The sequence below is a fragment of the Notothenia rossii genome (genome assembly GCF_949606895.1).
Source record: "Notothenia rossii genome assembly, chromosome: 3".
In the NCBI taxonomy this organism is placed as follows: Eukaryota; Metazoa; Chordata; class Actinopteri; order Perciformes; family Nototheniidae; genus Notothenia; species Notothenia rossii.
The window spans coordinates 43,347,319-43,373,933 of record NC_136901.1 but is presented as its reverse complement, the minus strand read 5'-3'; the positions used below and the strand labels follow the sequence as shown (position 1 = coordinate 43,373,933).

Below are 26,615 nucleotides of genomic sequence, written 5' to 3'. Positions count from 1 at the left end.
GTCCATGCCTTTATGACAACAGTGTACCAATCTTCTGATGGCTACTTCCAGCAGGATAACTCACCGTGTCACAAAGCTCAAATATTCTCCAACTGGTTTCTTGAACATGACAATGAATTTTACTCAAATGTCACAGTCCACAGTCATCAGATCCAAATCCTACAGTGCACCATTGGGATATGGTGAACGAGAGATTTGCGTCATGGATGTGCAGCCGACAAATCTGCAGCAACTGTGTGATGCGATCAGGTCAATATTGAGTGAAATCTCTGAGGAATGCTTCCAGTACCTTGTTTAATCTATGCCATGAAGACTTAACGCAGTTCTGAAAGCAGATGGGGGTCCAACCCATCCTAGCAAGGTGTACCTAATTAAGTGGCTCGTGAGTGTATTACTTAGCTCAATTTGTATTGTTAGTGTGTGTCTGTAGGAGTAAAGTCTAGACACATTCTTTGGATGTAAGCATTGGCTAATTAAACAGATCATGATTAAATGACATGATGATAATAAGGGTGATCACCAAAACCTTATACCAGGGGTGGGGAACCTCTGGCCCTCGAGGTAACTCGGATCTGAAGGTGACTGATAACTGCTAATGGCATTTAGTTGAATACCAGACATAGTAAATGCAAAGCAGGATCATATAAAAAAAAAGGTAATAAACAAGCCATTCAATCGTAATACTCGTTTTAATACGTTGACATGCATACAACACAATAGACTTGTTAAGTCCTGTTCGTTGTCCTGTTTGTTGTCCTTATCACCGTCCTGTTAGTTTTCCTCATCACCGTCCTCATCACCGTCTTGTTCGTTGTCCTCATCACCGTCCTCATCACCTTCTTGTTCGTTGTCCTCATCACCGTCCTCATCACCGTCTTGTTCGTTGTCCTCACCACCGTCCTCATCACCGTCCTGTTCGTCGTCCTCATTACCGTCTTCAATGTCTTCCTCCATCATGAGAAAAGACGAGTCCGAGCCAATACAGCTGTAGGTGCTGGTGACTCTGCTCAGTTTCTGCTCCAGAAGATATTGATGGTGTAAAATACAGCAGTGCAGTCCCCTGTATCCCTCTTCTGTTATATCGCTTGGAGAAACTAAAATAAAAAGACAAAATGACAGTCTATGTAAGGCAACTTTTAATTAGCATTGATGTTGGTTCCATATAAGCAATTTGAATGTTTAACTCCGAGGCTGTATATTAGCTAAAAAGATTTGTGATTCAGAAAAAATGCAATCATTACAGATGCTATTCAGTGATAGACATTTGACACTGGGAGGGGGGCAGTGGCAAATGTTATAAATCGGTATTTGTGGAACATACTTTGGTTTCTGATGTCGTCTTTTGTCTGATGAAGGAGGCGGTCCAGTTTGTCCAGTGCCTGCCTCAGATTTTGACAATGCTGGGTCATCTCCTTCACAATGATGACTTTCTCCTCTTCCATACGCCTGACCAGCATAACCTGGTCAAAAAGTCGCCTCTTTGTGCGCAGGTTCACCACTATAATGGAAAAAACACAAAATATAACAACCACAATGGTAAGGCTAATAAAACAAATAATATCAGTTTGTATTCAATCTTTTTTAATTAAATTGACCAAAACCTTAAAATCTGGTAAAAAAAAATTCAACCTCGCCGCTTGCTGAATTTTTTCAATTCTGTCTATGTTGGCAGAATTACATTCAGTATGTCTTGAGATTCAACATTAGTATGCAGTTCAGGGTGGTCAGGAAGGGTTTTACTGTTTCCATAGATATGCCTGTCCCAGTGAGACTAGACTATTAAGACTTGATAGGGCAACATCATACAGACCTTTCAATATCATTATTTTAAAATGATTTGTTGTGATCGTGATGATTTGTGACACCTATGTTGATAGCTCTGTGTTACATTGGTGATTGTATTCTAGTACTTCAACTGAATTTATGGAATATCTAGGGCAAACAAAAACAAGTTGTTTCTTACCATCTCCTTGCGCCTCCCAGGGCAGAATGACATCCTCAGACAGACCGCATGCTGCTTCTGTGTCAATTTTCTCTGAACAGGCATCAATGGTGTTGTACTGCAGTATCCTCTCTCTGAGTTTCTTCTTGAGCTCTGTCAGTCTTCTCCGTTTGCGTTGCCTTGTTTGGTTGCTGTCTGTAAAGTAAAACAAAATACAAATAAACTAATATTAATAATACAAACAACAACAACAAGAAACAAATATTGTTTCTAGATAACGTAATAATAAATACCATTTTGTCGATAGAGGTCGTGTTTCTTTCTTCGGAGGGAATAAATAATTTCATCTATTTCTCTCTGGAGCTCCTCTTGGCTACTCTGGGCTCCATGTTTCTCTTGAAAACAGAAACAACAAGGTGTAATCATAAAACATGAAGCCAAATGTTTGGAAATATGGAACCAAATCTATACCACAGTGATCATATAACATACCAGTGGCTGCCCATTGCTTGACCTCCAACACCCACTGCTCCGTGTCCTCCAGGGAGATGTTCAGCTCTTGCTTGAGACTCTCAAGATTGTCCACTTCAGTTTGTGCTCTCTGTGTAGTCTGGTTAGAATGTTTAAAAGGAAAAAGTGAATATGCGTTCCAGTTGGTTGAGAAGGTTGTTTTTTACTGAATTCCTTTATGCACATTAACTGACCAGACAACAACATGAAATGCTAAACACCTTCTCTTCAAGGTTGGCAAGTATCACCTTAGTGTCCCTTTTTTTTCAAGATCAAGCAGGATTAACATTATTATTATTATTATTATCCAGAAATTCAGATGAATCAACCTATAGTGCTTTATTAAAAACAGACAGAACAGAGACTCTCTTGGCAGAACAGTGTGCCATGGCAGCGCCATCATAATGAAATGATTGCAGAATACATTCAATTCAACAACATGTAGCTAAGGATGGTGTTAAATTACTACAACAACAAACTCGGATAGTCTTAATATACATTTTGAAATGCAGCATGGACGTCTTACTTTGACAAATCTCTTTGAGAGTGTCTTGTGGAGATTCTCCACCTTCCTGTGGTTCCATTGCATAGCCAGCACGGTTATCATATCTGCTCTAGCTGTAAACACAAAAACATGAAAATTCATATGAGCTTTACAATGTGGCACTACTTCAAACTATTTGTTTTCCTCTACCAACCTGATTTGGTCATGTATTTTGTTGTCAGAGCTGCCCTTGAGAGGAAGCTGTTAACCTGTTCCACTTCCTCGCCGACAGTATTTCCAGCACCTTCCTGGCTTCTGCCACCCCACTTCACCTGCTCAGAATCATAAACAATGAGATCTAGCTATTTAGTTCAATATTATAATTTCTTGTACTGTACATCTTTAGTTATCATCAGTGTCAGGAGAAATTTCAGAAAGTTAAAATGTTCTGATATTGAATTATGCTTTGAACTACAATGTCACAACTGCAGTTATTTGAAGCTCTATTCATTCATTATTTCTACAGTGCGGATATATTTACTAAAATAAACATAATGGGTTTTGGAAGCCTATCCTTGTGACAGTCTGTTTTGTAACAATTTTGTCAACATTTGTAACTATTACAATTATTCCACAGGCTTGAATAGAATATACTACATGATATTCTTATGTGCACTACAATTTCTAAAACATTTGAATCTAGTGACACAAATGTTTAACTTGCATACTGTACCTCGCATTTGCCTGTGTGGGCCTTGGCGTGCATTACAGAGAGAAAAGGTTTCATCTCTGTAAGTGGTTGGAGCTCAGGCAACTTTGCTGCCATCTTCTCCAAATAAGGCCAGTACCTGTAATGACAAAATCAATTAGCTTTTCCAGTTGCATGATGGCATAATAGTAAAAAGATAAACCAGGTCCTTAAAATTACCAGTATAATCCTTGTAACCAACATCAGCATTTATCCAAATGAATGCTTTTTTTGCTTTACATCTACTGGATGTGCAAGAATTAAATAGATAACACGTTTCCCACAAACACTTCCAATTTTGCAATAGTTATAACTACCTGCAGGCAACATCCATACAAAAGAATGTTGCATTCACAACTTCAGCCAGCTCCTTCTGCAGGAACATTGGGTAGGCATATATTTCACCACGGTAGTGATTTAGGCCTTGTAGTAAGATGCCATGTCTGCACACAGCTATTTGCAGTCCTTCCTCATCCACCTTGGCCCTGGACTTGTGTGAGGTTTCTCTGCAAGCTGTGAATGTTGCCGGTCCACAAACATCACGACCACTTTTCTGAAATAGACACAATCTGTTACATTTAACCCTGTGCTAAGATAAATAAATAAAGGGTTAGGGGATTGAATAGATTCTTACAATCGTCATCTGGCTCCTGATTTTGTCGACAAAGGCAGACACTTTACTGTCCTGGGCAATGAACAGTCCATCAAATAAAGACGGTTCATCTGTCCTGCGAAATTCGAGAAAGACATTGTAAGCAACATTATCATACATACATAAGTTTGATTGTGTCCTCTATTTAATGTGGCCAATTTGCTTTTGCCATAACATTTTCATAAATGTGGAAAAGGTCTTTGTGAATTTGATCTGTAATTCTGTGTAAAGTCTTTTGCCACCATTATTTAACATTAGTGAAAAGTTTACTGACTTCTTGTAAAAAGGTAAAAATAAAAGTACATCCTTTATATTGATGGGCATGGAATAGGGCAGAGGAAGGCATAGAAAAAGGTTCCTGGGCAATTTAATACATTTTTCATGAAGCGATTATATCCAAAACTGGTTCTTAGCTCCAACATATCCAACTAACGTCAACCATTTAACATTTTAAAGTTGAGTTAACTTTACAGGCGTCATATATAATAATTTTTATGAATTGGATTTATATAATTATGTGTAATTTCAAACCAACCATTGTTTTCTGATGGTCTACAAACTTTGGAAAAAGAAATTGCAGAGTTGGGGAAAGTTAGACATTTCAGCAAAGACATTCAGCTTAGTCAATAAAACAACAACTAAAATGAGAATATGATTTCACTGACCCTCTGGACTTCTTGAAGCGATAATGCTTTCTATTGCCATCTACAGCAATAGCCAGCATGTCAGGTGTGCATGCTGGGCATTTAAAGGGCTCCACCAGGCATAGATCTTCTTGTCTGTAATTACAGAAGGCAAACTCCCGAAAGACTCTGTGGAAGATATCGCTACAGATTCTGCCTGTCTGGAAAAAAGAATGGTATTCATTTGGTTAATTAAAAGTTTGGTATTCAAAAATCTTGAAAACCACATTTTATTCTTACCCTTCCTGTGGAAAACGATCGATGTTCAAGCATTTTTATAAATACTTGCTGGGATAATGCTGGGCTGGCCAATTTCATTTGCTCGAATGATGTGAACACATCAAAGTTAAAAATAATTTTGCAGCTGTCGGTTGCTGGCCAGTATTTGTATCCCAGCAAGTCACCTATGCTCGGGGACCATTTGGCGGAACAAATTGGGCAGCACACAGAAGGCAGACGAACGTTGTATGGACCTGAGAAAAAATATAAATGTGCAATTTGACAGCTATCTATGCAATGTAGGACAAAAGTATAATAGTAATCCTGTATTTCTGCTTGATCGTCTTCTGGTGGCAACAAACCATTGATAGTCACCAACACGGTCTGCTTTCCTGGGATGATGGTGAAATCTTGGCTTGGACCACAGAAGCAGATTTGGGATGGCGGAGGAATTGGAAGCAGACACACTGCAGCAAAGACAATTTCAGAGATTCATATGCATGTTAGGACATGTTAGGAAATGTAGTCAATACAAATTGAGACATTTTAACTGTTAAAGCAAACTTCCGACATGGTGAAAATGATGCCGCTGTATATGTAGTGCACATTAGGAAACCATGGTAAGGGAATATGTAATACCTTATTTGAACCCACCTTGTTCACAGAGTCCATATTGGCCACTTTCATCCACAACCACTAAGGATGTGGGAGGAATAGGTCTGTAAAACCCATCAAACATGGCTTCCCTGTCATGGAAGACATGTTTACCATGGATAATAGGGTCACATGCCGGACAAAGAAAGGGAGTTCCTGGTGGAACACAGTCCAAGCACCGGACCACAGCATCAGCAGTTTTGCATTGGAGACAGGAACGTGTAGTGACAATCTCTGCAGCCAATTTCAAATTAAGGAGCTCTGGCATTGCAGCTCTGAATTTTTGTTCACGTTTCAACTGTCTTTGGGTCCATGTTGATGCAGTGGGTGTTTCTTCTGATGATGCAGGGACAGTGAGAGAACCCAACAGGTTTCTCAGTGTCTGAAGATGTTGATCTAAAATAACAAAATATAAAACAAATCATGGAATTTAGTTTAATTTAAAAAAGATATTCCATACATGGCTTTTCACTTTACAATGTATCATGAACAAAGCTATTACATACTACAAACAATTACCTACATTTCAAGTTGAAGGATAATTTAAGAATTCATTGTGCATACCAAGACTTGGGACCTGTAGAGGAATCTCATGTGTCTCCTCGACCTCTGGGGACTTCTGAGAGCTGGAAGGTTTAACTGCATAAAACAAAGTACGAATTTATGGGAAACATTATTGAGGACCGACCAACGACATTAAAACTTAATGAAACACTAGAACTAGATTATATTTTACAGACCAGATCGATTCTTATTCCAATGTTGGGCTATAATGTTCCCATCCAGGTCCCTCTTCCTCCAGGAAACATTTGATCCTTGCGTTATTTTCTTTGGTATCTTCTGTATCTTCGGTTTCTTTGGTTTCTTTGGTATCTTAATATATAAATATATAAAAGAGATTATATATTTCCCTTAATTGTTGCACACACATCTTTGTAATGTGTGTGTCTGTTATCATTTGAGTAAATGTTATAATACATTTTTGGATAATGTTGTACTTGCCTTATTTGCCAACTCATCTGCGAGGGCATTCCCTATCTCTAGCCATTCATTCAGTTGCTTGGATGCCATTTTTAAGTGAGGATAAAAAGGGCAACAACAAACAAAGGATGAACTGACATACAGGGAGGGAGAAAAACAAAACAAAAGACAAGAAAACGAGAGGGGTGAAAGAGAGTAGGAAGAGGAATATGGCTCTGAAAAGAACCGTTGATTTTTTTATGATAATAGGCTACTTCATATAATTGAATTGATAGATGACCTGAAAAAAACCAAACAGATGAACTCAGATTAGCTGTGCTACCATGTAATTTAATTGTTGCTTCATAAATAAGCATTCGCCAAAATAAAACTACAGGCACCAAAATCAATCAAGTCCCAGGTAAATCAGTAATTACAGGGAAATATATTTCTCTTTTTAACTAGATGTGATGCTTTCACAAAACTTAAGTTGAATTAGCGAATGTTTAAAGTAGTAAAACAACTATGACCTGATGATATTCAAGTGTTGAACTTACCCTAACTATCATTAATGCAACATGTTAGGTGACATTTCGAAGAAAGAAAAAGTGTGTGCATTATAAAAAGCGCCATGTAAATGTCAACTATTATTATTATTATTATTATTAAAGTGCCATTTCCTTTCGCATTGTTTACGTTCATATCATGTCCTGGTCTGGTTAGCTGAATATACATACTTTTGCCATTGTTATGTGTTATGTCACGTGCTACCAAGGGTTTTGTTTTTAGGCAAGATTTTAGCTCCTTTTGTGCGAAGGAGAAAACTCTCCCTACAACTTGTTGTAGACGAACCTTCTTATATTGCAATACATATCCGTTAGCGCATATAAGCTAAGCGCTAAGCGCTAACCTTTACAGCCATGCTATTGCTAACAACATGCATTCGCCTATACTGCCTATGCCACGGGCCAGCCCTAAAACGTAAAACTGAAATATCGTGGTTAAACATGCTTAGTAGAAAAACGACAGGATTAATTAAAAGCGTAAACAAATCAAATGAAATACAGAAATCAGATTTACCACTTGTAAAGCTCTGACGCTCTTTAACAATCCTTCTTCTTCTTCATCTTCATCTTCTTGGCTCGTCGCACTTTTATTGATGCGCAAGGTTAAAGTTCACGGGATTACGATCGTGACAAAACGTGACAAAAGGTTGTAATAAACTGCTGCTAGAAATGAATAATGGGAAAGCTACGTGGCTATGGGTCGTAATATCGTGATCAACACTGCTTAAACAATCGACCTATTTGGTCGTTTTTTGTAGGAGGACAGGCTGCTTGTAAAATGCGGTGATGAGCCCTGGAGGTATCATAATATTTAAAACATGTATACCCAGGATACAATCACTTTTCCTGGCTTGTAAAGTGTTGTGAAGCAGCCTGTTCTCTGGGTGCAGTCTGGGTGCAAGAGTCATGTGCTGCAAGGATCTCTCCGGGTGCGCTCTGTGAGTCTCACACCCCACTTCTCTCTGGCTGCTCTCTCCCTCTATTCACAGCACTTTCCCCCAGCTTTCAAAGACTTATTGCTGGGTGGAATAGCAATGTGCATCACCCTGGGTCTCTGCCTGTGTGCCTGTGAGTGTGAGACCCTGCTAACAGCAGTGACTCTGCTGTACTTATCTTCTTTTACATTGAGTCAAATGTGGACGAAATTGACAGTTTCCTGTCCATATGACCGGCTGTTTATGCAGTCAAATGCGCATTGGGTGCAGTCTGGGTGGGAGAGCCATGTGCTGCAAGGAGCTCTCTGTGTCTCTGTGTGAGTCTCACACCCCGCTTCTCTCTGGCTGTTCTCTCCCTGCTCTCTCCCTGTATTCACAGCACTTTTCCCCAGCTTTCAAAGACTCATTGCTGGGCAGAAAAGCCTTGTGCATCACCCTGGATCTCTGCATAGGTGCCTGTGAGTGTGAGACCCTGCTAACAGCAGTGAACCTGCTGCCAGCCTTACGAACATCATAATCAGGCGTTTTTAGCTCAAAGGCGGCCTGCCATGGGCCCCCACCCGTGGAAAGAAGAAAAAAGTAAAGAAAACGGTCAATTATATTTTAAAATAATCGAAAATGAAGTTAAAAAAGATTCTCGAAAAAACAACTAATTCCCCTTTCACACCAATGCGTTTTCAGCTCCGGCTCGGAGCTGGAGCCTGAAAAGTACCGTTTTTTCCTGTTCACACCGCAGCGGCGCCGCCTCTTAGCTCCGGAATCCGGTTCACTTCCAGCTCCAAAAAATTGTCGGCCTAGAGCAGGGGTTCTCAACCTTTTTTGGGCCAGCGCCCCCCTGTCCATTATCCAGGTCTCTTACCGCCCCCCATCAAAATAAGTAGACTTATTTTCTTCCCTGAATATTAATGTTGACTAAAATTCTGTGTTATATCATTTAAAAAGAATGTCACTGAATGCCAAATAATAGATTTGATTTAACTGGGCAGTTGGAATATCATTATCATTAGTTTACCAGAGAGCAGAAAAGCCATGTGAATGTGAATTAAAATGATATTTATGAGTGTTAAACAAACTCAGACAAGAGCAGAGAATACAAACAGACTGCTACGGAACAGCAGCAATTTCACACATGTCCAGTGCAGAACAAACAGTAGGCTACAAAACTGTACATTAGGCCTACAGAACTAACAGGTCGGAAAGGTGTGAGCATTTCGCCGAATTGCGGGGGGGGGAAGGTTAGTGTGAGCCCTGCGCTTGGTGGTTCTCCGCCAGTTTCTTCACTGCGGGTTGCAGAGAACTTAGTTTCAGTCGCAGTGCACCTGAGGCCGTCAAGTTCAAGCGATTGCGGTACTTGGACTGCATGTGGAGGACCTGGCTGAATCCCTGCTCCACGAGGTATGTGGTTGGGAAAGCCAGAAGAAGCAGCCTCGCTTTCTCCCAGAGAGCCGGGTAACGCTGAGAGTATTTGACCCACAAGTTGCCCCAGCCAGAGGTGCGGAAAATAGCCTGGGCCTCATCGTCACTCTGGATGTCGATGAGATGCTCCTGTATTGCTGGCTCGCATTCCGCCACGTCCGCCTGAAAGGGCTGCACCACCCAGGTGGGAACATCGAGGTCCAAAAGACCTCTGAAGTGGATCTTCAAATCGGCATTCACCATCCTCAGGTGGTCTGTGTAAATGAGAAGGCGCTCATCGGTAAGAGCCTCAGACACCTGCAATGAGTATAACCAGGAAATTGTTATCGGTGCAGAATGTTACCATCTGATTTTAAACTGGTTATTTTATTGCTAATTAGTTTACTAATTGATGTTTCTTTATTCTCATAATACATTCAGAACATAAGTTATTTATACTAACCAGGAACACAAATATAGTGTTGCATAGAGTAGCCTACATTTATTACATGTATTATTTATTATTATCATTATTTAGTAGCCTAGGCTAGATCACCTTGGTCAACAGCGGGAAATGAGCAAACTGCCTCCTGCCTATGCTCCGGTATAGATCCAGCCTGGAGGTGAGACTGTGGATGACCGCCTTGCTCTGGATCAGAGTAACTCCTTTTCCTTGGAGCTTCAGCGTTACTTCATTCATTTTGCCAAAGAAGTCTGTGAGGTACATGATGTCGCAGCGGCTGGATGACACCTGTTCCCCGAGAGCTGCATCCACCTCCTCCAGGAACTCCACGATGCTGTCAAACAGCTCACAAAAACGAGCAAGGCAGTTTCCTTTTGAGAGCCAGCGGACATCAGTGTGGAGAAGAAGACGCTCAAAGGTCTCATCATTTTCCTGACACAGCTGTCGGAACAATCTGTTATTCAGGGCGTGGGCTTTTATTTTGTTTATTGCCTTTACTGCAACATTGAGAGACTTGTGGAGAGGTGGACTTTTAGATTTGGCCACAAGTAGTGTCACGATAACGCTAGAGGGCTAGCTGGTGACATGACAAGACATCGTGCCGGGAGCGGACCGGAAGTTGTTGTAATTTTGAACAAACAGCTCTGTGTGGAGCAGCCTGGCTAGCCAGCTCTTCCATGTCGTAGCAGACATAGAAACGGGTATTATTTTCATAAACTGACCACTTAGTTCGAATCTGTTAGTGGAATTTGTCATATCAAAACATATCAAAATTTAACAAAGTGACACAGATTATTAACAGTCGCGATCCCAAAATTACAACGACTTCCGGTCCGCTCCCGGCTGCTTTTTGTAGGGTACGTTCGTAAATGCGCTCAGAGCGCTCCGAGCGTCCCCGTTCCACAGTCCAGAGCGCTGCGCTCTGAGCGCTCACAGCTGGGTGCTCTGGCGGAACAGACGGGTTGTCCGAGCGGACTGACCGTTCGTGCATTTACGAACGTACCCGTAATAACACTGCTGACAGCTGACCAATCGCAAGCAGAGTTGTGGTTTCCTATAGCAACAAAAGATGCTGACAGCTGCTTTTTGTACAGGAAAAGACGCTGTGGGTGGCCAGCGTTTTTCATGACAAAAAGACATTATTCGTGAACGCCCCCCAAGAACACCTCAACGCCCCCCTTTCAAAAATATTGCTTCCAGCGCCCCCCGACGTTCTCTGAACGCCCCCTGGGGGGCGGTACCGCCCCCGTTGAGAACCAGTGGCCTAGAGGCAAGAGCTTCGGAGCTTCAGAGCTAAGAGGCGGCGTCGCTTACGTCTCTCTTACGTCGAGGCGTGCAGGAAACTAAACCCACCTCCCCTGAACATGGGTCGACTGAAGAGTCTCGTCATGCCTGCCTACAAGCAGTATTGCTTATAAATACACTTTATAAAGTCAGGCAACACTAACCACGCTTCGTGTGATTCTGTTTATTTGTACCTTACTTTGACCATCCGTGCACTGTCATTGATCATTGTGGAGAGCAGACAGACGTTTTGTTTTGTATTATAGCAGCTATCGGATGGAATCAATATATGGGCTTCACAGGTCACACACACACAAACACACCTACATCATATTAGTTGCATACATGTATTCCAATGGCTGTCAGGGCCCCATTATACACAGGCAAAGAAACCAAGAAATGACAAGCATGTAATTCAATGGTAAAATGTCACATCTGGTGATATACAGTAAAAATGACAAATTGAACTATTTTCCTCCGATATAAAACCCTGACATTACAAAATGCATGATTTTATACCGGTATGGCGGAGGGATCAAAAGATGTGGTTATAATGGGAGTGGATGGGACCTTTTTGTCCGTGAGTGGCTAATATGTGAGTTTTTTGTTTAATCTGATTCTGCGCAAAAACTAATAATAATAATAAAATAAATGTTGTTGCTAATCTTTGACATATCCAAGACTGTGATAAAAAAAAGCTGCCCCCCCCCAACATTCATTATATGGAAAATAACTGCCTTTATTTTGTGCATGTTTTTCATAGAAAACGCACAATCATGTTTTCAAACTGGCAGTTAAAGGGTTAAAATCCTGAACATACGTTAACATTTGGTATTTTTGATCAGGACTGAAGTTGATTGAAAGATATAACCCCAAAAGGGTTTTAAAAATATTAATCTGTTGTCATTTTAGAGCAGTTTTTGAAGTGGAAATCTTTGTCCCGAATGACTAATGTGTGACTTTTTTGTTTAATCTGATTTTGTGCAAAAACAAATAATTCAAAAAAAAAATGTTGCTGCTAATCTTTGACATATCCAAGACTGTGATAAAAAAGAGCCAGTCCCCAGATATGTATTTTTTGGGAAATACCTAATTTTCTCTGTTTTCATCATGAAAAAAAACAGCGGTTTCATGTATTAAAAATGGCATTTAAAGAGTTAAAATCCTGAAAATGATTACATTTTTGGTATTTTCTATTAGGGCGGAAGTTGATTTGAAGGTTGAACCCAAAAAAGTTGTGAAAAAAACCTTTTAATATAATGTAAAGTAAAGTATTTTGCAGTGGACATTTTTGTCTCAAATGACTAATTTGCGTAGTCAATCTGTTACACAGTGAATTAAAGACCGATTTGAAAAATTGAAATTGGAATTCCAAAATAGATCGAGAAAATAGCCTTGTTACAAAAAATCAGGCCATTTGCACCAACAGAACCAAAGTTATTGCAAAATGAAAAGTGAAAAATGACCCATATGGTCAAAAACGTCCACAGTGATACCGGAGGGGATAAAGTTATGATTTTTTATTGTGTTGTTGCATCTTTTTTTCTGCTTTCTTTTTGGTAAACAAGCTTCTTACCAACTTTCTGTTCACAGAGCTGCAGAAACACCGTCATCCCTGCAGAGACAAAAGAGACAAACATCACTCACATTTTTTATATTAACTTTTATTACCTTGACTTTATTGTTTAAATATATCTTTGATAGATAATACTTTTAAAACAATTTGAAGAATTGTAAAATATTAATAATTTGTATTTATGCATATGGAGGTAGATAATTAATATTATGTGTTCGGACAGATCAATAGCCTGTGTGTGAATGTAAAAACACTTCCAAAAATTACCAAAAGGATTTGTAAAATCATAAAGATATTAATGGAACATGTGTAAAGAATTTATAAAATGCACGTCGAGCAGCAATTATTTGACTTCTCTGAAAATGCTTGAAACCCCGTCATCGTCCCAAAATGGCAGTGACACGCGTAGACGTTTTTTATATTTACACACGGGTTAGTGATCTGTTCAAACCAATAATATTGATATAAATCTAGCTCCATATATTCCTTTAGCTAATATAATCTAGTATCATCTTTTATGTGAAAAACAGCAGATAAGACACAGGACATCGGGTTGGCAGGACCCCCGGCAGAAGAGTAGTCGGCGGGACCCCCAACGGGACAGGACATGGAGTTGGCAGGACCCCCAGCGGAACCTCCAACGGCACTTGAGTAGGGACTTGAGTGGGGACTCGAGAGAGGGCTTGAGATGGAACTCGAGAGGAAACTTGAGAGTTGACTTGAGAGGGATCTCGATAGGGAACTCGAGAGGAGACTCGAGGGAGGGCTTGAGAGGTAACTCGAGAGGGGACTTGAGAGAGAACTCGTGAGGTGACTGGAGAGGGGACTCGAGAGGGAATAATGGCCAAACTAACTTTAAAATAGGCATTTTCCATCGAGAATAAAACGAAGTTCGGCCATGTTTTTTTTTTCTGCTGGGAGACGCCAGCCATTGTTGAATGGTGAAAAAAACCGTACAATTTCAGAGGCGTTTTTGTAGAAATACTACGTCCTACGTTGTGGACCAACGTAGTTATTACACATTTTTTTATGAGACTGGGTTGGTGCATCGTGTGACAAATACAGTGATTTCCTTCCATTAACATCATAGTTCTGCAGTATTTGTATAAACCAGATGATTCCTTGTCTCTCTCTTTCAGACGCAGCACATTGTCTCAGAGAGACTGCAGCTCTTTGAATACGAGCCCTTCTCTTTTCTCTGCGAGGGTCTTGGCTCTGCTCTGAGGGGGTTTAGGAACAACAATGAGTTAATTCAGGGTTGTTATAATATTGCTTCATCAACACTGAACTGCACCATTCAACAGGCCTATGATTCAGACAGCGGGGTTTACTGGTGTGAGGATGAGAAAGGAGAGAAGAGCAACTCCATCAACATCACCGTCACCGGTATGTTTATCATAATTAAGATTTGTTTTAAACTGCAATGCTCTTTTCTTTTAATTCAGATATAATGCACCTATTTGTCAATGTTATATCTAAATACAGTACATCTAAAACATATTGATTCTGACCAAGTGTGTCATAAATATGCAGGAAGTGCACTGACCCTTAGCTTTTTAGATATGCAGACGATACACTTCTCTATGTTACTATCTAATTTCTGATGTATTGATCATGTAGTTCTGTTTATTTATGATATGTTCATTCAGTATGATGACGCCACATATTATATTCACTGCATTTTCAGGATGACATTTCTTCCCTCTGTCTAGATCATTTCCTATTCTTTATTATAAATAACCAGATGAGACTAAACGTTTGATCCCCATGTTGTTCAGCTGGCTCTGTGATCCTGGAGAGTCCTGTGCTTCCTGTGATGGAGGGAGAATCTGTGACTCTGAGCTGCAGAAACAAGACGACCACTTCCTCCATCCTCTCAGCTGACTTCTATAAAGATGGCCGCCTCATCAGGAGCAGCTCTACAGGAAACATCACCATCCAAAGAGCTTCTAAATCTGATGAAGGACTCTACAAGTGCAGCATCTCTGAAGGTGGAGAATCACCAGAGAGCTGGCTGGCTGTCAGAGGTGAGATATTGCATTAAAGCTAACATTTGGGGGATATATCTGGAGTTTCTGGATTATATATATATTCATGTTGTGTTGTGTTTGCAGCTGTTCACAGAGAGACGTGTCCCTGCTCGGATCACTCCCTTCACGTCCTCCTCGTCTTAAGGACTGTGTTCACCGTAGTGATGGTGGCTCTGCTGCTGCTGCTGGTGGGACTGCTGCATTGTGGGAAACTCAGGGTCACACAGAAATAACTCATGTAAAAAGATCAGAGATAGTTTGGTCATCAACACAATGAACACCACGAGCCTTCAGCGTTTGATTTCTTCTTTTGCTCAGGTTGTGTGTGAGTTGTGTAACTTCTCTGTGTCTCATGATGGTACGAGCAGCAGCTGTTAGACTTTCTCACACTCAAGATAAAGTTAAAAACCACAGAGGCACTGACTGACGTCTGCATTTATTTTAAAAGGCGAGCTGAGGGTATGTTGTTCTGAGTTTTATTTTAGACTCCAGATACTTTCAGCTTCTCAGACATGTCTGTATAAATAAATGAATACATATGTAAAGAGGCCTTCAGGAGGATTTATAGAAACAAGTAACTTATAGCATATAATTTAATTGTGAGGTTTGAACGTGGTAATACCTGCTAGATTGTTAGCGTGCTAACTTTGGCTTATAGCTCAAAGGACGGCTGTGAGCCTCAGAGAAACAAGACTGTAGACTGAAAGAGAAAAACTGTTTATTTGAACAGAAATCATGTCAACGTGTTTTCAGTCAACAAAACTGACTTATCTGGTTTTGGGTTCAAAACATCATATAATTAAAATCACCTTAAAAATGAAATATCAATCACAGGACATATTAAAAAAACATATTTAAAGTTAACATGGCCGTAAGCAAATATCAAAATTGTACATCATGTGAATACAATAATAAAACACATTTTTACTTCTTAACTACAAAAACTTGAATATGAATTATATTTTGACAATTTACACCTTCAACAAAACAAAAGAAAGAATTACAAAGATCTGCTAATATCTAATATACATTTGAAATCAGGTAAACAAACATTTCTTATAGTTTTTGAGAAACTCAAAACTTGTTATTTGATGATTTACATTAGCTCACATTTTGTATTAATAAGAGTGACGTTTTTATATTTCATAAAGATATTTAGCACGATAACAGAGTAGGTTTAGTAAATTATAAAAGCAGTGGCAGCAAAATGAAGGCAGTTCACCTCAACACATGTTTAAACTGTTAAATGAACCTGAATAGTAAAAGTAAAGTGTGTGATTCTATAAAATGAATGGTTGATCTCTGAGTCTTTCTGTTCCTGTGAATAATGTTCAGATATTTTATAACGTTGTAACTTTCTCTCATGGCTTTTTGCTGTTGTTACAGAGTTCATGTTGGATCTCTTGTTTTTGGTTGAAGAGGACGAACTGCAGTTTGTCTCCAGAGCTCAAGGACTTCAGATCGTTCCACACCAGCACAGTGGGAGGATCATTGTAACCATAACCTGCTGCCCACATCTGTAAAATACAAAATCACAGACTTACAAGCAGAATCATTCAATAATAAAATAAATGCAGGGAAAATGCAACAACATAAAGTCCGAAAACAAGAAAGACTCACAGTGACAAATCCTCCAGCCTTGAGGGAAGATTTATTAAATCTGTGCATGAAGGGTTTGTTGTCGTTAACCTGCAGATGTAATTCCCAGCCTCCCATCTGTTTGCCCTGCAGGAAGTGAAATAAGGGGAGAGAGGGTGAGGGACAGAGAAAAGGGGTTCTTGAAATGAAACAGCTCATTTGGAATATGCTCCAGTGATATTGTTCTCTCTCATAAAGCTCTCATACAGCGTTAATGCTCACATCATTACCTTAGTGGAAGTGTTTCTGAGACGGATGAATTTGCGCTGTTGGTCAAACTCAATATTAAATCCTGAGTCTGAGGTCTGGGTGCTCGGGGTGAGGAGTGGTTTCACTGATTGAGAATTATCAGACCCTCCAAAATCACCTCCCTGTGGCTAAGGGGAAAAACACACACAGAGAATATTCATCCATCATCTTTAACTCAGCTGTCTGATCCCTGTGACACGCTGAGATCCATCTCATTTGGTGTCTCAGTTTGTTTTCATGTCTATTTTGAGTTGTCTTAGTCTCAAATATCAACAACTCGTGAAGAAGATTAAACTAAAATGTGAGATCAAAACTAAATGAATGAACAGGCGCCACCTTTTGTTCCTTCACTTCTCTCTCATTCGGTGTCTCAGATTATCTCTCATGGTTAGTGATATCACTTCTAAACAAATCAATGTGTTTTGGAGAAGATGAAGTCAAGATTAAAAGATGAACCTCCTTGTTTTTCATCACGTCATTCACAAATCTCTCAGCTTCCTCTTCCTTCTGCTTCTTATCATGGGGTTGGTTGTTCCACTTTGTGTGTGTGTGTGTGTGTGTGTGTGTGTGTGTGTGTGTGTGTGTGTGTGTGTGTGTGGCATGTTGTGGTCTTGATAGTCTCAGAAACACTTACCTTGCTCTCCACCTCTTCCTTTAGATCCTTCAGTTCTTTATCAGCTTCCTCTCTTCCTCTCTTCTCCTCCTGGAGCTTCTTCTCAAACTGAGAGAAAGAGAGATGAAGATATTTGAACTTGATTTGAATGAACATCACATCCTGGTCTGGAGTCAAACTAGTTCCTGGTCTGCATCATATTTTCTCTCACAGGAACAATAAATGCTTTTCTTCCTCACAGTGGAACTCAAGTCCAGTTTCAGTCGTTCAATGTCTTGCATAAAAATACAAATATATGTTTGTGTGAAAAGATGAACCTCCTTGTTTTGGTCCAGCTGCTCCTTCAGATGTCTCCTAGCTTCCTCTCCCCTCTTCTTCTCAGCGAGGGGTTGATCGTTTAACTGGAAGGAGACATTTGATTTATTTAAGATAAACTCATCAGCCAAATGTAATGTAAATGTACATAACACATAACTATATCACACAAAGTTTAAATCACAGGAGGACATGTCATATATTACATAAACAAACATCAACACAGTGATGTGTGTGTGTGTGTGTGTGTGTGTGTGTGTGTGTGTGTGTGTGTGTGTATGTGTATGTGTATGTGTATGTGTATGTGTGTGTGTGTGTGTGTGTGTGTGTGTGTGTGTGTGTGTGTGTGTGTGTGTGTGTGTGTGTGGGTGTGGGTGTGGGTGTGGGTGTGTGTGTGTGTGTGTGTGTGTGTGTGTGTGTGTGTGTGTGTGTGTACCTCTGTCTTCTCTCTGCTGTTCTCTGCTCTCTGGATCTCCAGTAGACTCTGTGTCTCCTTCTCCTTCTTCAATTGGTCAGCTAGTTTTTGGTCCGTTATCTGACAAACACACAGATGTTGATTTCAACAGTTTCCTAAAGTAAAAATAATAATTCTAACAGAAGTGCTTTGAATGAAACATGTCCCCGTAGGACATCAAAGATGAGATATTTGATATTCAGTTTAATCACAGAGCTCTGAGCTCATTTCTTTATTACATCACCTTAATCACAGCTCATTGAAGTTATACTGTTATATACTTTATACTTTGAGGTCAGAAGAGAATAATGATCACAGTTGATTAAATCGAGAGTGGCTTCAATTACATTTTACAATCTCATAATACTTTGACTCTTTGAGAGATGATGCTACGTGTTGTTACACGTTTTAATACGTTTATGATATAAAGCAGTTTTTGTGAGATTTAAACTTTAACAAACAGATAGGAGGAAGATGAACCTTTTGTCTCTCTGTCATCTCCTCCTTCATCTCCTCTTCCCTCCTCCTCTTCTCCTCTCCTCCTCTCTGGAGATCAGTGTGTAGTCTCTCCATCTCCTCCTCCCTCCTCCTCTTCTCCTCTCCTCCGCTCTGGAGATCAGCCTTTAGTCTCTCCACCTGAGAGGAGACACAGACAGAAGAAGAGAGACCTCCAGATAAACTCTTTATAGCTGGACTTTCAGACGGAGACAAGTCACAGAGCTGTCTCTGTGTTTCAGAGGAGAAGAGTGAGGAACAACCAGCGTGTGTGTGTGTGTGTGTGTGTGTGTGTGTGTGTGTGTGTGTGTGTGTGTACCTCCACCCTAAGCTGGTTGATCTCTCCCTCCTTGCTCTCCAGGTGAGTCCGTGCCTCCTCCAGCTCTTCATCAGTCTTCTTCCATTTACTGCCAGCAGCTTGTCCTCTTTCCTCCAGCTAACACACACACACACCCCCCCCCCCCCCCCCACACACACACACACACACACACACACACACACACACACACACACACACACACACACACACACACACACACACACACACACACACACACACACACACACACACACACACACACACACACACACACACACACACACACACACACACACACACACACACACACACACACACACACACACACACACACACACACACACACACACACACACACACACACAGATGCTGCTTCCAACTGTTTGTTTACAACAATCGAACATCAATGAACAACAAAATCACTTTCAAAATAAATAATAAATGCATTTACATTTCTCCTATTGGACCTTCAACAGTTTGAGAAAAAGAACGAGGCTGAAATTATCATCAATGAAAGATTAACCTCTTTTCTCTCTGTCTTCATGACTTTGATTGGAGATATCAAACACAAACCTCTCTGGACTCATTCTGCAGCTTCAGGATGGAAACTTCTGTCTCAGCTTCCTCCCTCCTCTTCTGCTCCTCCTGCCACTTATTTCTGGATAATATCTTCAGTTTGAACTAAAAGACGAGACAGGAGAGATGAAATATCACATTTGACCAAATGACTCTCAGTAAGTTCATATTCACACGTTTCATCCAGCTCTTCTGCAGCCAGAGATTATAAAGGAAGCTTTATTTAGGTCAGGAAACCAGAAGAGAGTATTGATCTGAACCCACTGACCCGTGAAGAGGAGGAAGAACTGGCTTCAGCAGCTCGGCTTCTTTCCAGCTGGAGAGATGGAGAGATTAAGACAGACGTGTTCATGGGTTCTTACATGTTATTATCTCAACAACTAAAACTCTCATTTCACATCATCAGTTCCACTGGAAGCTCTGTGGAGAAGTGTTTCTATGATTGGGTCCATGTGTTTGTAAAGAGTCCTCTCATTGGACAACACATGACCGAGGAGAAGACTGTAAACATGGAAGAAACCAAACCTGGATTTACATTACATTACATGTTACTTGTTAGACACTTTTATCCAAAGAGACTTACATACTCAATACTGTGGGCAATCCCCACCGGAGCAATTTGGGGTGAAGTGTCTCAGGGACACAACGACATGCTGATTGCAGTGGGGTTTGAACCCGTGACCCCCATGGTTATAAACTCGTCAAATCTTCATTTAAATGTTTTTAATCAAGTGCACATATCTGTGAAACTTCAAGGATAGAAACAATGACGTTCTGAAACCATAATCACATGCAGCAACAGGATTTCTGATTGAAAACTCAAGTGACCCAGGATGCTCAACACATGTACAAGTTGATGTGTCTCCTTTGAGCTAGAATCAGACTTCATCTTCATATAAACAGCAAGGTTCATGCAGGAAGTCTAACCTCCATGTTGATGGACTCCATCAGGGTCGGCAGGCTGGTCTCCATCCTCTGAACCTCCTCCTGCAGCTGCTGGACTTCAGCTTCCTTCACTTCACACTGAGAGGAGAGAGAGAGACATGTTTTATCATAAACCTTTATTCGTATGTATATCAGGACTAAAGTGACTCATCTGCATCTGTTATGGAAACTAAACTAATGTCTAGTTTACACGGCAGGACTTTACCCTGATTTCTAATTAAAGAGAAAGGGTTTATACTGAGACCTTTTCTATTGAACTTATTTATGCTTCCAAATAAAAAGGAAACATTACAGAAGTTCATTTTGATCTAGATGATAATCAATAACCTAAACTTCCAGCATGCCTTAAGGACAAAAACTCTTGGATGACCATCAACTGTTTGATGTTAGACATGAAAAGTTATTATACTCTGCCCCAAACACATTCAGAATCTAAATGCATCATTTACCGTTATAATCATCAACTGAAAACTATATTTGAAGTAACATATTCAAACAGTAACCTCTCTGATGTTGTTGTCTGTTTCCTTCTGTCTGCTCTCCAGCTCCTTCTTCAGTGTCTCCACTTCCTGTGCAGCCTTCTTCTTCTGTTCTTCTTTTTTCGATTTTTTGATCTTTTGGAGAAAAGTCACTCAACATACTGTTCAATGTTTAAAGTGTTGCACAGTTTTATGTGTTAAAGAATCCAGTCTGATTATCTCTTTACAATCTATTAGTGATGTACATTGATATTAAGATAATTGACTTCCTGTTGTGTCTACATTTTTATTTTTGTTTATCTTAATAATAATAATAATAATAATAATAATAATAATTCATTACATTTATTCAGCGCTTTTCCAAATGCTCAAAGCACTGACATTACATATGACATATATCAGACATGTAACACATCAATACTGTGGACAATTCCCACAGGAGTGATTTAGGGTGAAGTGCCTTGCTCAAGGACACAGCGGCATGTTGACTGCAGTGGGGGTCAGGGCGGGATTGAACCGGTTCCCCAGCGCCCCTGATCTGAGGATCCACAGCAGTGATGCACTAACATCATGTCCACTTACCAGATCAAGTTTGGGAATGCTCTTTTTGGTCCTCTGAATTCTCCACAGCTGGTAGAGGAAACACATTTAGAGACACGTGAGTACTACATCACAGCATGTGGTCATTATAGCTCATACAGTTAGGTGGATCTGTTATGCTCAATGTTACTGAATGAAGAACATGTATTGAAGTAAACATAGTGCACTACAATTCATCTTGTAAGCCTGAAACCTAAGTGTGGCATGCTGTGTCACTGCTCCAGAGGCCTTACTACGAAGCTGGATTTTCGCCTAGCCGACTAACTTCAGGGAAAACTTGGGGTTTCCGGTCCTACGAAGCTGGTTCTCTTTTTAGCAGGCTAGATCTCCATGGTAACTTATGCTGTGCGGCTAACCTGCCCCGGAGCAGGTTAGGTTGCAGGCTAAGAGATCAACTCAGTGAAAGCACTGCCTGCTGACCAATCAGAGCTCAGTGTGCAGAGTTTAAAGCGATCAAGTCATATTACAGGAGAAAGGAAATACAGAAAAGCTGCCGTTGCAGGAAAGACGGCCGGAAAAAATCACCGACTGTGTGAACGTGAACATTAGAATTAGAATATCACCTCCCATCTTCAGAGCAATCTGACTATTATAACATTAGCGTTAAGAAAGCTTACTTAAATATCTGCCACAACATAAGTAACCGGATCAGAGTAACATTAAGTACAGTCCGCGGCATATCACATCATAATGTATCATATATCTCCTTATCTGAGTCAGCTGAGCCGTGTCTGGCCGTGCAACACTCACAGTGTCACATACTGTATGCAGAAGTATTATTTTAAGCAACACATTAAGTTGACGAAACACTCGAGAGAAATGTAATTAAAGTCAGATCGTGTCTTAGACGGGGCAGTGATATCATAAACCTGTTAATGTACGCATTCAAACACTTGTTCTGTTACCAGCTGTATTCACCTTGCAGGTGCAGCTATGTGGCTTTGATCCTGGATAAAGTGTTTAAGTCATGGATGTTTAAAGTTTAACTTCTTCATATGTCTAATATTATAGTTGACTTTTCATTCAGGAAGTATGACGCTGCGCTGCCAGTATGCTTCTCCATGTTTGTGATTGGTCGAGTGCTCCAGATACCACCCCTTTCATGTGAACGCGCACCTAACTAGATAGGGCACGGCTGGCTTGAGCGATCCACTTGATAACCAGCGTCGTAGTACAGTTTAGAGAGAGCGGGTATGTTTTGGATTAGGCCAACCGGCTAACTCAAACATATCCAGGTTAGGTTGAACCAGCTTGGTAGTACAGGCCTCTCCTGACTTGTTTTGGGGTTTCCTCAAATGCTTTTCTGTTTTACAATAAATGCAGAATATCAAAGATGAAGAGGTGAACCTCTTTGTTCTTGTTCTCCAGATCTCCCTTCAGGCTCTGCAGCTCCTTCTTGTTCCTCTGTTTCTCTGCATGGAGACCCTGCAGCTCAGACTCTTTAGATTCAACCTGAAAGAACAGCAGGAAGATTAACATCATTTATTCACAGTCTAAAAGTAGGACTGTCTGGATGTGGTCTCCACTTGGACCTGCAGGTTTGACCTTGTCTACACTAAGGAGGACATTGAAAGAGACTTCAAACAGGAATCAATGTGTTTCATTATTGAAGTGGAGATGAACCTCTTTCTTCTTGTTCTGCAGCTGCTCTTTCAGAGTCTGGACTTTCTTCTCAGCTTCCTCTCTCCTCCTCTGCTGCTCTTTCAGAGCTTCCTCTCTCCTCCTCTGCTCCTCGTCAGGTTTCATCAGCTGTCCACTTTCTCCTTCATTGAGAGACTGATCTTCATCCGAATGCTTTCTCTTTGTCTCTGTGTGAAAGTAAACGTGTGTTAAGATGTGTTGAAAGATAGTTAGAGGAACTTTAGCAAGGGATCCAAGCACATCAAACTTTTCAGTCTAAATTAACTGAACAGTTGGTGATTGGTCAGCGGCTTAGAGATGTCACGCCTCTAGTGCTAGCCAATAGAAGCACAAGTGTTACATAGTGATGTCACCATGCTCAAAACAAAGGAGTCTAATGGAGGTGTTTCAGGCAGGGGGAGGGGGGGGAGTTTGTGGGAGATATTGTAGCCTTTGCAGACCATTAACATGCACACAAACCCACAGAACATACAGCACTAAGCTTAATAGGACTCCTTTAATTAACCAAACTGAATCAAATCACCCGACTGTAAGTGACTTACTGAATATGTGTTCTCTCCACAAAAAGAAGAAAGAAACAGCCAGCATTAACAGAATGCAAACAGCCAAACTGACGGCCAGACCAATATTGATGGAAGAAGAACTGGACTGGAGCTTAAAGAAATCATCTGAAATTATAAAACACAGAACAACATATACAAATTGAACAGCAGCTATTGGAGAATAAAACATGTTAAAGGAACATTTAGTCTACCTGAAATGCTGATTTGTGTCTGTGTGGTGCGGGTGGTGTTGTGGTGCTGGACTCTGCAGGTGAAGCTGTTGCTGGGTCTCTTCTCCACAGTCACTCTGCTGCTGACAGTATAGAGGTCATCAGGACCTCTGACTGTCTCTGGAGGTCCAGCAGAGAGGAGCTTTCCCTCAGCGTCCAGCCACAACACCTCAGGCTCCGGATACCAGCCTGCAGACTCACACTGCAGCACCACTCCTCCACTCTGACTGTCCAGCCCTGATAACCTGATGACAGGCGGAGAGGAAGGACCTGAAGCTGGACAGAAGAGACACGTTTAAAACAGCGGTGTCAGTGGAAAAAAAAAATGCTGCACGATAACAAAACATCTAAAAATGAGCAAATTGAAATGTGTGCAAGGCCAATAACTAACAGAAAATTCCCATTGCCCGTTCCTGCATAAATGCATTTATTGAATTCTGCAAATTTTTAAAAGCTCTTTGCTTTTTTATAGCTTTACATTATGATTATGTAGCGTGATGATATTCAAATACTTAAATGTTGGTAACCATGAATAACGCTGACTGGTTGCCGTTAGGTCGTTAGGTCGTTCTAAAGGTTATGAAAGTTAAATACTGCATCATTGACAAAGCATACACCAAACTCCACCATGAACACAAACTGTGAGTGTACTTACCTAAAACTAGCTTAACAGACAAATGTTTACGCTTTAGAGGAATATCACATGTATACGTTCCAAGATCAGAGAGTTGTACTTTGGAGAGTTTCAGTGAAATGTTTCCATGCTTCAGCTCATCTCTGAACAGCGAGGTTCTCCCTTTGTAGGAAGGATTTCTGGTGTTTTGGAGGTCCTGACCAGCACGCAACACGTTGACAAATATTGGGTTTAAGTCGGATCTCGTCCACTCCAACGTGTCTGCAGTAACATCCATCTCAGGCTCCAGGTGACACGGCAAAATCACATCATGTCCAAGTGTTGCTACTATAGGCTGAGGAGGACCCATTAACTGAGACTGACCTGGAAAGAAATGGATGTGTTTTAACAAAGTTTTCCTTATCTTTAAAATGTTAAAAGTATTGCTCAAAGCTGTTGAGACACCTTATTGATGAGCTTTCCTAAAGCATATTTTGCTTAATCGTCTATTTACTTTGAGTGGGACCACAAGAAGAACACTTCTAACTAAAGCTTGAGACCACAAACTGATCAGGAAGATGTTCACTGAGGTAATACATCAGCTCCTAGTATGCTAATTCTCTCATAGAATTCTATACAATATGATTTATTTTTGAAAACAGAGCAGTCGCCCTCTGCTGGATATTTTATTAACTTTTCAGACCTTGGGTTGGCGCCTGCATTTAACAAAATTACTCAATAGCAATCTTAGCATTTAATAAAATATATCAATGCCCATATCATCAGCATTCAATCCAAAAGGCTCATGTGAGTTCATGACTCTATTGGTGTGTGTGTTACCTCTACAGGAGTGGGTGAGGAGCAGATGGAAAACCAAAACACTGAGAGGTCTGAGTGGAAACTGAGATGACAGTCTGTCAGTCTGGAGAAGCATCCTGCAGCTCTGAAAATAAACCAGTAAATACAGTGTATAAAAACATGATTTAAATAATATCCTATATTTTAGTACCTAGTATGGGTCAAAGTCCAGAAATGGGGGAACAGGTAAAAACCTTGTCGGTGCTCCTTAAAAAATAAAGGTATCTTTGTGATTCATCAGTCTGAAAGGCAGTGGAAATGCAGTTGTAGATTAGTTACATTTGCAACACAATAAAAACAAGACAAAACAAATCAGAACAAACACAGTAGTGCAATTCAGAAGTGCATGTTTTAAAACTGCATCGGGTTAGAATTCGACCGTACAATAATTATAAATAGTATTTCTGTATCTGTTTGTTAAATCTGTTTTTGTGTCAAACATAGAAGGATTTTCTTTGTCATACCCTGTACATTGAGGTCGGCGTTTCAGTTTTGCGTTTAACGACACCGCTCCCAGATCAGAACTGAATGTAACGTGTAAATGTGTATAAAACATTTGAACCAACACAAAGGCTATTAAAATACATTTTGTATATTCTACAAACTATTTTGTGGTCTGGTTTCTAAAATATAAGTTAAAACATGAGTAACAAAAGAAATTCACAAGCTGCCGTACCTGTTTCAAGATGTCTGAAAAGCTTTGACCTCAATAATTCACTAATTATTAAAAATGGTATCACTATTTAACACTTTTCTGGACTTTGAGCCCGTTGCCATGGTAACTTAGCATAAAGTATAGGGCTGCAATTAAACCTCAGGAGCAATAAACATGGTCCTTTGATTCCTTTTCAACTTTGTAGAAGAGGAGTGTTTATGATGCAGGTGTAACATCTGTTTTCTTGCTGCAGGGGACAGAGCAGGACTTGTTTCTCTGGTCCACACTGATT

General features: G+C 40.4%; 4 protein-coding genes across 7 annotated transcripts; 1 reads left to right on the top strand and 3 right to left on the bottom strand.

The window, feature by feature from the left end:
- Positions 1 to 670: 670 nt before the first annotated feature.
- LOC307031259 (uncharacterized protein) lies at positions 671 to 8,182 on the bottom strand. Of its 2 annotated transcripts, XM_079668209.1 has the most exons (18): positions 7,933 to 8,177; positions 6,895 to 7,153; positions 6,633 to 6,765; positions 6,457 to 6,531; positions 5,893 to 6,288; positions 5,601 to 5,705; positions 5,260 to 5,492; positions 5,002 to 5,180; positions 4,319 to 4,412; positions 4,002 to 4,237; positions 3,670 to 3,784; positions 3,151 to 3,268; positions 2,979 to 3,070; positions 2,435 to 2,552; positions 2,236 to 2,337; positions 1,964 to 2,137; positions 1,322 to 1,498; positions 671 to 1,094 (listed from the first exon to the last, which is right to left on the bottom strand). In XM_079668209.1, the coding sequence occupies exons 2-18, from the start codon at positions 6,961 to 6,963 to the stop codon at positions 772 to 774; spliced, it is 2,739 nt and encodes a 912-aa protein (XP_079524335.1). In that variant the 5' UTR covers positions 6,964 to 7,153; positions 7,933 to 8,177; the 3' UTR covers positions 671 to 771. The 2 variants fall into 2 exon arrangements, with proteins under 2 accessions (XP_079524335.1, XP_079524336.1); XM_079668210.1 differs by having other exon boundaries at positions 982 to 1,120; positions 6,895 to 8,182.
- Positions 8,183 to 9,162: 980 nt separating this feature from the next.
- On the bottom strand, positions 9,163 to 11,466 carry LOC307030909 (zinc finger BED domain-containing protein 5-like). The gene is made up of 2 exons (XM_079667545.1): positions 10,305 to 11,466; positions 9,163 to 10,066 (listed from the first exon to the last, which is right to left on the bottom strand). The coding sequence occupies exons 1-2, from the start codon at positions 10,473 to 10,475 to the stop codon at positions 9,590 to 9,592; spliced, it is 648 nt and encodes a 215-aa protein (XP_079523671.1). The 5' UTR covers positions 10,476 to 11,466; the 3' UTR covers positions 9,163 to 9,589.
- Positions 11,467 to 12,018: 552 nt separating this feature from the next.
- LOC307032919 (low affinity immunoglobulin gamma Fc region receptor II-like) lies at positions 12,019 to 15,334 on the top strand (the record flags this gene model as incomplete). The annotated part of the gene is made up of 4 exons (XM_079671197.1): positions 12,019 to 12,075; positions 14,211 to 14,457; positions 14,850 to 15,098; positions 15,186 to 15,334. 4 exons carry the CDS (start codon positions 12,019 to 12,021, stop codon positions 15,332 to 15,334), a joined length of 702 nt encoding a protein of 233 aa, XP_079527323.1.
- A 468-nt stretch (positions 15,335 to 15,802) lies between these two features.
- On the bottom strand, positions 15,803 to 26,395 carry LOC307033823 (uncharacterized protein). Of its 3 annotated transcripts, none has more exons than XM_079672455.1 (21): positions 26,345 to 26,386; positions 25,820 to 25,910; positions 25,651 to 25,753; positions 24,853 to 25,194; positions 24,180 to 24,473; positions 23,968 to 24,093; positions 23,408 to 23,592; positions 23,132 to 23,236; positions 21,767 to 21,814; positions 21,209 to 21,319; positions 20,688 to 20,783; positions 20,029 to 20,076; positions 19,758 to 19,865; positions 19,185 to 19,301; positions 18,851 to 19,006; positions 18,353 to 18,451; positions 17,919 to 18,002; positions 17,623 to 17,709; positions 16,970 to 17,116; positions 16,722 to 16,826; positions 15,803 to 16,618 (listed from the first exon to the last, which is right to left on the bottom strand). In XM_079672455.1, the coding sequence occupies exons 3-21, from the start codon at positions 25,742 to 25,744 to the stop codon at positions 16,463 to 16,465; spliced, it is 2,508 nt and encodes an 835-aa protein (XP_079528581.1). In that variant the 5' UTR covers positions 25,745 to 25,753; positions 25,820 to 25,910; positions 26,345 to 26,386; the 3' UTR covers positions 15,803 to 16,462. The 3 variants fall into 3 exon arrangements, with proteins under 3 accessions (XP_079528581.1, XP_079528583.1, XP_079528582.1); XM_079672457.1 differs by lacking the exon at positions 26,345 to 26,386 and adding an exon at positions 26,133 to 26,185; XM_079672456.1 differs by lacking the exon at positions 25,820 to 25,910 and having other exon boundaries at positions 26,345 to 26,395.
- Positions 26,396 to 26,615: the final 220 nt, after the last annotated feature.

Bases quoted from the DNA above. Each gene is read 5' to 3' on its own strand.
- LOC307031259 (XM_079668209.1), bottom strand. From the start codon at position 6,963: ATGGCATCCAAGCAACTGAATGAATGGCTAGAGATAGGGAATGCCCTC. The intron at 6,289-6,456 runs GTATGCACAATG...TTGTTATTTTAG, and splicing joins TCTACAGGTCCCAAGTCTTG to ATCAACATCTTCAGACACTG. The intron at 5,493-5,600 runs GTTTGTTGCCAC...ATTTTTTCTCAG, and splicing joins CGTGTTGGTGACTATCAATG to GTCCATACAACGTTCGTCTG.
- LOC307033823 (XM_079672456.1), bottom strand. From the start codon at position 25,744: ATGCTTCTCCAGACTGACAGACTGTCATCTCAGTTTCCACTCAGACCT. The intron at 21,320-21,766 runs GTAAGTGGACAT...TTTCTCCAAAAG, and splicing joins GCATTCCCAAACTTGATCTG to ATCAAAAAATCGAAAAAAGA. The intron at 17,710-17,918 runs GTTCATCTTTTC...TCTTTCTCTCAG, and splicing joins AGCTGGACCAAAACAAGGAG to TTTGAGAAGAAGCTCCAGGA.
- LOC307030909 (XM_079667545.1), bottom strand. From the start codon at position 10,475: ATGTACCTCACAGACTTCTTTGGCAAAATGAATGAAGTAACGCTGAAG. The intron at 10,067-10,304 runs GTGATCTAGCCT...TACTCATTGCAG, and splicing joins ATTTCCCGCTGTTGACCAAG to GTGTCTGAGGCTCTTACCGA.